General features: G+C 34.2%; 1 protein-coding gene across 1 annotated transcript; it reads left to right on the top strand.

The window, feature by feature from the left end:
* Window positions 1-7,441: 7,441 nt before the first annotated feature.
* LOC133337217 (uncharacterized) lies at window positions 7,442-10,526 on the top strand (the record flags this gene model as incomplete). The annotated part of the gene is made up of 5 exons (XM_061545469.1): window positions 7,442-7,569; window positions 7,652-7,884; window positions 7,946-8,626; window positions 8,698-8,901; window positions 10,461-10,526. Coding segments are annotated over exons 1-5 (1,242 nt in total), but the record flags the coding sequence as incomplete, so codon positions are not given.
* Window positions 10,527-13,004: the final 2,478 nt, after the last annotated feature.

Below are 13,004 nucleotides of genomic sequence, written 5' to 3'. Positions count from 1 at the left end.
GAAGATATTAATCAAAATGTAGCTAACTCACGCGCTACAAAAATTTCCCTTTGAAAAATGGATGTCAGATTCAATGTAAAATTTCTGCGATTTTACTGAAGATAAAATTGTAGATTTTTACAGCTATTAGGGGTTATTCAAGGTTATATGGGCATTTAATTTTTTTGAGAAACAAATTTCTAACATATCGTCAGCTAAAATGCAAAAAGGCGTAATTAATAAAATATTGAAAATTGACTTTTTGAATGAATATTGTGAATGTCAATAAACTGCAGGTGTTGACAAAGTTTTACACGTCTGCGGTCAAAAAAGGAGCTTCTATTAACAAAAAACAAAAAAGACGTAACTACAAGTGGGTTTATTTGATAAATGCAAAACGGCGTAACTAACAAAAAATTCAAATTTTTTTCTTAATTGTTATGACTGTCATTAAACTAAATTTGTAAAAAAAATATAGTCTATTATTCGTCATATGCAATATCACCCTGCCGGGCATACCTTTTCATTTCACATGACATGTTTATAGTTTTCTTTCAAAACAGTTTTTTGCTTCTCCTACACAATTATGCTTTTGTTAGTGACGCCTTTTTGTATTTTAGGTAACGATATATATTTTTTTTAATTTTAAACATCGTCACGCACATGTTACACTCGTAACCCATATATTCACATTACATTTAACCTTCGGTCATATGTACTACACAACTATATTGTCAGGATATTACAGCGTTGTGTGGCCCCAAGATTTTGTAACGCCGCGAAATATTAGTTGTAGACCCATCTTTCAAATAGAATCAGAGTTTTACGTGAAAAATGGAAAAAATTGCATTCTATGTCATATATATTTACTCCTGAAGAAGGCGATTTTATTGATAAAGGTGTAATTTTTACATGAAACAAATAATAGAAAATACATATCAGTTCACATTTGTCCTTTTCGTTGTTTTCGATTTCGCCTTGTTCAGTTTTTTTCTTGTAATGAACATTTAAAAAACGAATCGTCATATCTTGATTAGCTGAGTCGATATATATATATATATATATATGTGCGTCCGTCTGTCCATTAACATTTGAAAAACAAAGTAATGGTCACGAATTTTTGGATATCTGGTCCTGGCCAAAGAAGACACTTATTGTGTTCAGTTATTGAGCGGTCAAAAGGACAAAATTTACTTTCTATGCCATATACAATTATTCTAGTTGGACAGAGATCGGATGTGGGAGCTATACATATTTACAGGGGTCTACTTATTCTAATATTGTTTAGTATAATTAGAAAAAGAAATATAGTAAACAAAAGAGCATGGCAGTTTTAATAATCAAAGAAAGACTTTTGCAAACATTTTTTTACAATCTACACCTTTTTTCAAATGTTATTCAAAACATTTCAATTGCAATTCGGGAATTTCATTTGTAATTCGAAAACTCAATTTGCAGTTCATAACATTTCACTTGTAATTCGAGTATGTAATTTGTAATTCACAACGTTTCATTTGTAATTTTAAATATTTCGTATGAATGAAAATTTAAAAATTTTTATTTGTAATTCGAATATTTCCATTTGAATTTCGTGAAGTTTAAAGAAATCCATTTGAAATTCAAAGAAATTCAATTTGAAATTCATAACATTTCACTTGTAATTCATAAAATTTCAGTTGTAATTCATAACAATTCATTTCAAATTCATACATATTCATACATATTGTTATCAATAATATTTTTCGAATTTGAAATTAAATGTTATGAAAACAAATGGAATGTTATGTATTTCAAATCAAATGTTGAGAATTTCAAATGAAATTTTATTAATTTCAAGTGGAATTTTATGAATTTCAAATGGAATTCTATGAATTTCGAAAGGTATTCTATGTATTACAAATGAAATTCACGAATTACAACTGATATGTTATGAATTGCAAATGGAATTCTCGAATTGCAAATTATATGTTGTGAATTACAAATGGAATTCTCGAATTACATTTGATATGTTTTGAATAACATTTGAAAAAAGTGTAGAGGATATATATATATATATATATATCTTTTATGAATTTGTCATGTATATATCGACGACTCCGAACCATAGTATGCTAAGTCGACTTAGCATGTTTTAAAGTTCTTTACGTTTTTAGATACTACGGTCCTTAATTTATATTCTCTGAAATCATCGGCCAATCCAAACCAAAGTTATAAGCAAAAATTTACTTAGCATGGCCCGTAAGATATATGAAACTTCCATACTTTGAGAGCTTCTACTGAAAAACTCACTTTTCAGATTTAGCATACTATGGTTCGGAGGCGTCGATATATATATATATATATATATATATATGTGTGTTAGTTTGTTTTTTAATACTATTTTTCACTACATAAACAAATTCTACACCACATATTGTTCAATTTATTTATTTATTTTATTCGAATTTGAAATAAAATGTTAAGAATTTGAAATGAATTTTTACGAATTACAACTGAAATATTATGATTTGCAAGTAAAATTTTATGAATTTCAAATTGAATTCATTGGATTTCAAATAAAAATATACAAATTACAAATGAAATTCTTAAAAATTCAGATGTAATTTTTTGAATTACATATGAAAAGTTTAAAATTACAAATGAATTGTTGTGAATTGCCGATTAAATACTCGAATTACAACTGAAATGTTATGAATTGCAAATTGAATTTTCGAATTACAAACGAAATTCTCGAATTGCAATTGAAATGTTTGGAATAACATTTGAAAAAGGTGTAGTTTAGCTTTAAAATTATTTAAATAATATTGATCTATATACACGGATGTGGGAATTACATCTATGATAGGGTTTTAATATTCTAATATTGTTTAGAAGTACTATTTTCACACCAGGAGCTGGATATCTCGCAGAATTTTTCACCGACACGACAATTATATTCGCGGTAAATTGACGTCCAGTGGTAGTTATTACACTGCTCCGTTAACGGGTTGAACATTGGAAAATCAGATTCATGGTGTGAAACATACGGAAATTTAAATATGTCCATGCTGAATCGCAAAACGAAAATTTTTTGAGATAATAATAAAAAATTGATTTTTTCAGCCAAAAAGAAAAAAACATGCAATAATGGGTTAAATGTCGGATGTATCATAGCACCGATTTGGGTAATTCGGATATTGGGTAACACTTGTTATCGAGGAACTATCCATAAAGTTAAAACACGTCAACAAGACGATGAAAAGCCTCGCTGGCGAATATATTGCTACTTTGAACATTGTCACCGTGTGTCATGATATTGCGAACATTTCAAATTCACGATAGAACATTTTCGGCAATTTCAATAATTTGCCCCCACGATGTTTGTTTCATTCCCTGTTAAAGATTATGTCCCCATCATTATTTATTTAATCAACAGTCGATTTCATCGTTTAAGGTTATTTGAAGGGTTCAGGAGCAAAGAGAAAATTTATTGTCTGTTCAGACTTCGCACTAGCTTAAAACTGTTTAAAGCACAACATAATTTATAATTTGCATCACCCATATACATAATTGTATTAATCAGAAAAAATGAATCATTTTGGAAGCATCGAATGAATTTAGTCTTATCTGAGGAACGGTTATCACCTCACGTTCTTCTAAAACAAACAACTGATTTTACTATTGAAACGTTCGTCGCCAAGAATTTCCCAAACTACAATGAGAAATAAAATTGATTTTAGTATTTTATTTAAATTTAAATTTACATGGGTGGCGTAGGGGATGATAGATACCAAGCAACGGCTCTGATTGGCTTTAACATGGCGAAGTCCAGGCTTATCTTGGTCCCTCTTTCATCTCAATTGTGGACACTGACCTCCCCGGGGTGCCACCTGGGGAGCTATTCTTATCACCCGATGAAATAGTGAGCTAATATGTGCCGCGAGTTCACTATGAAAAAGCTAAGAAAAAGAAAACCAAACACCCCTAATGTTGACGACCCCCGCAAACGTATAAAGGACCACGTTGTACAGAACAGGCGCAGTGTTCGCTTTGGCGGATATACTCAAGAAATACAAAGCCGATATTATTGCCTTACAGGAAATGCGATGGAAAGGGACAGGCGTAAGTAAATCAGGCGATTACGCCCTGTATTATAGCTGCCATGAAACGAGACATGAATTTGGCTGCGGATTTATGGTTAACAGGAGAATAAAAGACTTTGTCTCCAGATTCACTCCAGTAGATGAGCGAATTGCTATAATTCGTATAAAAGCGAAGTTCTTTTACATCAGTCGAATTTGCGCCCGTGAAGGGAAAATATCTTTGGCCCCACCGTCGGAAAAAAACATGGTAGTTAGCAGCACCAGATTCAAGCATCTCGATATACACAAGGCCACCTGGATCTCTCCTGATCAAGTAACGAGAAATCAAATTGATCATGTTGTGATAGACGGAAGGCATTCACCCAGTGTTTTAGACGTCCGATCGATCCGAGGAGCGAATATCGATTCGGACCATTACCTTGTGGCAGCCATGGTACGCACCCGTCTTAATGTTGCAGCAAAGGTGCGATCTAATAAAACACGGAAACTCGAAGTCGATAAGCTGCAAACACAACAGGTAGCCGAGGCCTACTCCGCTCAACTTACCCATCTGCTTGAAGAAATCACTTCTTGTCCCGATAATAGTATAGAAGCACAATGGCAAAGAATTGCCCACTCCCCACCACCACCAAGAAACCCATGGTACGATCAGGAGTGCGGTAATGCTACTGATGTGAAAAAAACGCAGCGTATAGGGCAACCCTGCAGAAAGTAGCAACACGTAACGTGATGGAGAATTATCGGGAGAAAAAGAGAGAGGAGAAACGTGTTTTCAGAAAAAAGAAGAAAGAACAAGAAAAACGTGAGCGTGAGCAAATCGAGATGTACAGGATTCAGAATGAAGTCCGGAAATTTTACCAACGAGTAAAACACCAAACCGAAGGCTTTGGTGCAGGCACATCGTCCAGTAGAGATGAAGAAGGAAACCTGGTGACAGATACAGACAGCGTGTTGAGGATCTGGAAGGAGCATTTCGAAAAGCTTCTAGTATCAAATAGTGGCGATGAAGAAGATACCCCAGAACCAACAAGAGATGATGGTATAGAGTGTATACCACCTAGCCAAGATGAGGTCATAAAAGCAATTAATCGGCTCAAGAACAACAAAGCAGGAGGAGCCGATGGGTTACCAGCCGAACTATTCAAGACTGGTGGCCAGATGCTGGTCAGGAGCATGCACCAGCTGATTAGCACAATTTGGCTAGATGAATGCATGCCCAATGATTGGAACCTCAGCATCTTGTGTCCCGTGCACAAAAAAGGAGACAAGACGATATATGCCAACTACAGAGGAATAAGTCTCCTTCCCATCGCATATAAAGTGGTATCCAGTGTGCTGTGTGGCTTCAGACCTGGCAAATCCACCATTGACCAGATTTTCACTCTGCGCCAAATCGTGGAATAGACCCATGAAATACACATCGACACATACCTATATTTGTCGACTATCCGTTCAGAGGTGTTTAAACCATGTCTGCGTTCGGCATTACTGCGAAATTAATACGGCTATGCAGGATAACTTTAAGTGGCACAAGGACAGCAGTTAAAGTGAAAAGGACCTATCGGAGCCCTTCAATACCGAACGAGGATTCAGACAAGGTGACAGTTTGTCGTGTGATCTTTCTAACATCCTACTATACACCAAACAACACATGTTTCTCGCATACGCCGATGACATTGATGTAATGGGTTGAACATTGTGAGCGGTAACAGCTACCTTTGAACAAATTGAAAAGGAGTCTCCTAAAGTGGGTCTGGCAGTAAACGGAACTTGAGAACTACAGCTTCGAGGTAGTTAAAGACTTTATATACCTTGGTACCGCCATAAATAAAACGAATGACATCAGTTTTGAAATTCGGAGAAGGATTGTGATGGCCAACAGATTCTACTATGGTCTAAGTAAGCAGTTTAGAAACAAGGCCAACTAAATGAGAAAATGAGCCTACGGATGGTTCCCCTAGAAGGGGAAGGCCACGAATTAGATGGAAAGACCAAGTAGAAAACAACATCTTGGAACGTGGTCTTCCAAATTGGTGGACATGCTCACAAGACCGACGTGCTTGGAAATCTTTTTTAAGCTCGGCTTATGGAACAACCGTTCTGTAACAAGCCAGCTAAGTAAGTAAGTAAATTTACATAGATTGTTGCTTCCATTAACAATTAATTTCTTATGAACTAACATTAGTACAGTTTTAAAACATATTTCTCATACAAATCTTTACTTTTATAGCGAACTACGGATATAGGGTTTTTTTAAACGAACTATTTATTCGGTCACTATTTTCAGATTTCATTTATTTTCATTTTTTGGTTATAACAAACCTGCTATATATAGCAGGTTCGTTATGAGACTTTTTTAAACATGTCTAAATATTTTATTTATTTTTTCATAGAGAACTCCATATGTCAGCTAATCAATTTACACACCAATATTGACCATAATTAAATATTGACGTATTTCCAAAACTACATCCATATCTCAACACTACACTCCAATTCTGATCGCAACACAAATCTAGCTCTGTACTAATTTTTGTACCATTTATTACCTATCGTACTCTTGTAGTACCTATTTCCAAAACTAATTCCAAATTCCATGATTCGAGCTCTATAGGTTAACCTAAATTTTAATTTTACCAAAATTAGTGTCATTTAGTACACATTAATATAAATCCAATCATATTTCAATTTCAGACTCAAGCCCGGTTATGTTAATTTCAAATTTTTTGAATTCAAGCTTCAATCGTTTCTCCTAATTCAAATTGCACCAAGTTTAGTATAGTTCAGTATACATGAGTACACGCTTTCAAAACCACCACCTTATATTGAACCTACTTTTCAAACTTAATTCGCATTCCAAATTTCAAGTTTTTATCTCTGCCCAGTCACCTGGTACGATATTGTACCAAATTTAATTCATTACAAATTTAATTCATTATATATATATATATTTACGCTAACACAACCTATATAAAAAATGTCAGTGCAAGAATCTACTGATTTGCACTCTTTTTCGATGTCATAAAGGAACAATTCTTAACGCAGCAAAAAGTTGTACATTCTTGTGGACATTCAGTTTTTATTGGAATGTGAAAAATGTCAGGATCAATAAAGAAGAAGTTCAAGTACAAACAATCAAAACTAAAGCAAGTTATTATAACATGGTTGTTTTTTTTTAACTGGTATAAACTTTTGCTCGCCAGTGTTAATATCAGCCTATATATGTGCATATCTCACAGCCATTAAAAAAAATATTTTCTAGCATGTCGTAATAAAGACAAGTATCTGGTGGGATAACAAGATCTTATCTTTTGTGGGTGCTGCGTTTCATCACACACTGTCCCGATATGTGTACGTGAAGCGAAGCAATGAGTAGGGCGATATGGACCGCATAAAAGTGCTTAGCACTTGTCGAGCAATTTTCATTAAGAAATTCTTCTAGTTTGAGCAATGTGTCTGGCGAGTAAAGTGAAGGGCCAGACGGTCCAGATGATAGCAGTTTTAGTGGGTAAATTGATAGCACATCATCGCTGACACCTGGCACAACGGCATTACTTCCCAATAAGAGTGTACTTTTATTATCATTTAAGGTAATATATTGAACTTCAATTTCGGCCTGACCTTTGGAGTAACATCGTCACATTCGAAGCTTTATGGATCGCCGGTAAATACCCCCTTGACACATGCTGCATATCCACAAGAAATAACATGGGTAGCGAGCGTCCTTTTCCTTTCGGCAGCAATTGCCTCGCTGATATTTGGACCAATCTCGCATAAAATCGGACCAAAATCTGTCCTGCTGCTTTGCGGTTTACTGCAAATGGTGAGATCTAGTTATACAACAGCCTTAATCGTACAAATGAAAACATATTTTCTTCTTGCAGGCAAGCTGGTTCTGTGTCCATTTTGCATTTGATATCCTACACATTTATTCGTCTCGAATTTGTGCTGGGATAGGAGGTGGTGCTGCCTTTACGGTTTTGCCGCTTTATATATCGGAAATAGCTGAAGTGGCCGGTTCAAAGGCATCTTTGAACGTGTCCATAGAAATTTGGCGCGCTTGTGGAATTATGACGGGTTTCATTTTCGGCTCCTACCTTAAGTACAACTACGTTGCTGTTGTGGGAATTCTGGTGTCGTTTTTCTTTTCGATGGTATTTCCCTTTGTCCAAGAGAGTCCATACTACTTTCTACGCAAAGGCAATATGGCCGGTTTAGAAAAGTCGTTACGTTGGTTCCGCGGTATTCGCAGCATTGATGACCGCAATAATCCTGAGTTTGAGCATGAATTGACACAAATAAAAAATAGTCTCCAAGAAAACTCACAGTTGATCAAAAGCGGCCCATCCACATCTCAATTGGTAAAAATTGTATTTGGAAATGTAGTTCTAGCAGTAGGATCCCAACTGGGCAGCATATATTCCGTTTTGTATTACGGTTCATTGATTTCAATCGCTGCTGTACCGCTCCAAGTGGCTGGCACCAAAATAATTATGGTTATTGCTGCTGTCCACATCTTAGGAACTCTCATGGCAAAGATATTCAGCGGATGTGCTAAACGAAGTGTAAGAACTCCGACTTCTGACATGATAGTAATGAATGCCAGTTGTACATTATTAAATGTAATTCTTTACAGATACTCCTAGTTATCACATCCTTGGGATCCGCTTTGTGTCTACTTTTGGGAGCAATATATTTGTCATATGGAAAAACTTGGGATATGGATGATGAAATAGAAGCCTGGATAATGCCAATCATATTGGCAGCACATACATTCTTGGCCAGTATAGGTTTTGTAACCTATTCCTCCACAGTCTTCATGGAGAATATTCCAAAGAAGGTGAGTGTGTTTATGAAAGTTGGAATGTTTATGTAAATTGGAAAATTTTATCCAACGCCTCAAAAGGGTTACTTTATTTATGTTGGACAATCATTTTAGATTTCGGTTGAATTAGATGTCAAAAATATAGAATTGGGGACACATTATGTAGGCTGTAAGTCTAATATGGCAGAGTATATTGGAAAAGGTTTAGCAAACGTTGTAGACATGTAGTACGTTTACATTTAACCAGATTTCGTTAACCCAGTGGATTTCAATTGTCAATTCCTTTGCATATATGTCAAATAAATCCTCATAAAGTAGGTTAACCCACATTATGTAGGCTGTAAGTCTAATATGGCAGAGTATATCGATTGGAAAAGGTTTAGCAAAGTCTTCGCGTGATATGATCAAACCTTTTAGACATACCGTATCGAATACAGTACATTCCTATAATTCGTATCATGTAGTGTACATAATCTGCAAACTGACAAACTATATTATGCATAAACATAACCTAGTCTTTATAACCTTCGTTATCAGTGATTTAGTCTGTATATAAATTAGAATCAAACTTGAATTCCCATATTTTCAATTGGTTTTCTCAAGAAATATTTTCACGACTTGAAATAGTAAACCTAGTTAATATAAGATACCTATATCAAACTAAGCGAACAATCATGTTCCCAAAAATTCATCGATTATTATTCATTGAAGTATTATATTCAATAATTCAAAATAATATTGGAGATAAATTTATAAATTTAGATTGCAGTTTTTGCTTGAGCATACAATTATTTTATGCGATTTATATTTATTATATGATACAATGGAAAGTAAAGTGATAGTTCTAAAGATAAAAGATAAATGTCGATTGAATGACCCGTAGTCAAATATAGTTCGCTGCCGGCAGAGCGGAAAGATCAAGCATTAAAGTCGGCCAGATCGAGATTGTTTTACCCTCCACCATGAAGTTGTCATTTAAAATACCAGTAATAGTTTGGGAGCTTCGTAAATGGCGGACTAGCCATGGTAAATTTTTGGAAAAGATGGGTCTCATTGTACCAAATTTCAAACAATTTGGTTGAAATACGTGTCAAAAATTTCGAAAATACTGAATATTTTGGTGTACAAATATTAGGGGGCTATACCAGAAAACCCTACGAGTAATAACAATGTATGTTCGAAATTTCAAAGGTCTACCTTAAATATTGTGAGCTCTACCGTGATTTTAACATACGGACGTTCATATATCGAAATAGAATTATATTCTGATCAATAATATATGACAAATTTAACCACAATTTGATGTTGTTTACATGGTTTCCAAATGGATTTTACTGGAGGTTGATCGAAAAATCTTATCAATATATATTTTATAAGAGAGTGGTGGGCATTATATATAATTGCTTCCTTCCATAGATAGTTTTTAATTTATAGTGATATACAATACTGGCGGTTGGTTTTGTCTTTCATTGTGAGTGAAGTTATTTTATTATATCGAAATCTACTATAGTCATAAAAGTTAACCTATAATTATATGCAACCTACCTCAATTAAATATATTCTTCTTTTTTCAGTTACAATATCAATTACTGGGTTTGCTACATTTTCTATCGTGGATGACTGTATTTGCTATTGTTCATGTAAGTTTATTAATTGACGACCACATTGACTTTTAATGAAGTCGGATTTTTTTTCTACTTTATAGTATTATGTTAACATCGTGACTAGCCTTTCGGCAACAGGACTTCTTCTAATATTTGCCATTGGTTGTTTTGCTGTAACAATCGGATCAATATTTTTCCATACAACAAATAAATCGATAAATGAACTGGAAGTTAGTGGTCACTCTATACCTAATGGACATTATGCAAATGTGCACATTTAATTCAATTAGATGACCGCGCTAACTACATTTCAATTATGGTTGTTTCGAAATGGTGGTTCATATTTTTGAAGTATGACGAATCACATTCGAATACCATTGGAACATGTTTCATTCAAAATATAGAATAAGTTTATTTATTTTAAATTATGTATCTAAATAAGGAAATGATGTACAAACATTGAATTAATACCACTATAACACCCAACAGAGAGGATAGAATAATCGTTAAAATGAAGAACTTATCAAGTGGGACCAAAAAAAAATGAAATAAAGCAACATATTTTCAGATGATACCCTTAAATTTATATTGATAGAATTTAAACAAAAATAGTATATTAAAATGAAAATTAGCTTCGAGTTTCGTGGTACCACAAATTGTGGAACATGAATTTCGGAACAAAGGTTCGTAGCAGTATAGGATAGGTGTATCAGGGCAAGTGTCAGTATATTAAGGAATTGTGTTTCTTTAGGGGTTCGTCATTTCGAGTGAATGTTGTTTACCCAGCATTTACCAGACGTTTACAAACGACTTTTTTGTGTTGACAATAGCAAAGATACAAACCATCTTTAAAATATACAAAGTTGTAGGAATTGATCGTACCGGCAATTTTCTGGCAATTAGTTTTGTGTATTTCGTATTGTAGTATCAGAAACTTAAAATACCAATACCAACCCTGAACATTTTCGATGAGGGTATTTTGTCTGCTGTATTCACATTTATATTATTCCTTTATTGTTGTTTTATTTAATTTTTAGTTCCACAAAATTAAAAAAAAGTCACAAAATCTTCAAAAATATATATTTTTTGAAACCGATTTCGAAGCAAGTTCAAAAGAGTACGATAAAAAATTGTACCATTGTCTTATCTAAATAAGAACAAATGATCTTGAATTTTTCATTAAACCTGCGTCTACAAGCGACAGAACACTCGAAGACATTTGAATTAATACATTAATTGCCAAAAAATTAAAAATTGTCATGCGTCTAGACAATTTAAATAAACATTTCGAATTCATGAATGAAAATATTAATTCTATTCTCTTTTATGTTTTTTTATGTTTAATCCCATTTCAGTCGAATTTCTTATTATTTCAAATTATGTATTGCAATATTGTTTGAAATGAAAAATATGGAAAATACAATTTCAAATAATGAACAATTCGACTGAAATGAATTAGAATCTTACATTAAATCCGACTAACTCGTCCGACGTTTTTCACCACAACGTTTTTTTTTTTTTTTTTTTTTGTTGAAAAAATTTGCATATTTTTATAAATACCTAATTAGGAATGGAACTTAAAAAGAACAATTTATTACATACTTATTGTTGTTTGGTCTACTCCTCGCCGTGGTGGTGTTTGTGTGTGGTTGGGGGTGATCAATAATTAATTCAAGGGAGCGGGGTGCAGGCGACAACAAGAGAACTCCCAAGCAGTCAATGGTGTATGGTAAAGAAAGAAATGCAAAGAAAATAAAACACAATAGTTATTAATATAATATTCTATGTATCTTGGATTTATTGGTGGTTCTTTCTTTTCGTAATACAACAAATAAATTACCTCTAGTAATTTATGGTGGCGGCGCTGAGACCTGTTAATAACGCGTAGACGTTATTCGACTAGTTAACTCTAAGGTGGTTGGACGACAAGTTAACTCTAAGGAGGTTAAACGACAAGTGATCGCTGTGGTTCATGCAATCACAGACTACTACATTTACATATTCCAATGGGAGAAAGTGTCCCGTGGTGTCAATCAGCAGACGTGACTGACTGAGCTCGGGAAGTTGAGAGCAAAACAAATTCGGCCCCCTTGCTACGACCGACAAAGTAGCAATTAACAATTTAATTGGAATATGGGTTAGTAAAATCCATATATGATTTCAAGTGAGCTTCATGTTACAAATTTAGTAAACGACAAAACATTTGTGTATTCAAACGATATTTTAATTTACTAAGGTGATCTATTATGGATGGAAGATTAGGTGGCAGGCACTGAACCGGCCAGTATATACCCGAATATAGACTTTTGGGCCAACAACGAATTTAAAACTAATTTTGGTGGTTCAGCTTCCAGTATGTGGGGGTAAAGATCAGCGCCAAGTAGCAAATCTATTGGGCTGCCGTCAAAGGAGTCAGCTAAATCTAAAGGAATTTTAGATTTCAAAGTTGCAATAGGTGGATGAGCAAACAATTTCCCCTTAACATTAGGCCGTACAAATGCCTTTGCGTCAACA

This window comes from Musca vetustissima, unplaced genomic scaffold (assembly GCF_032173495.1).
Source record: "Musca vetustissima isolate MV318-11 ecotype Yass unplaced genomic scaffold, APGP_CSIRO_Mvet_v1 utg28073, whole genome shotgun sequence".
NCBI classification, from domain to species: domain Eukaryota; kingdom Metazoa; phylum Arthropoda; class Insecta; order Diptera; family Muscidae; genus Musca; species Musca vetustissima.
Note: the sequence above shows the minus strand (reverse complement) of the source record. Positions and strands in the feature narration are given on the sequence as shown.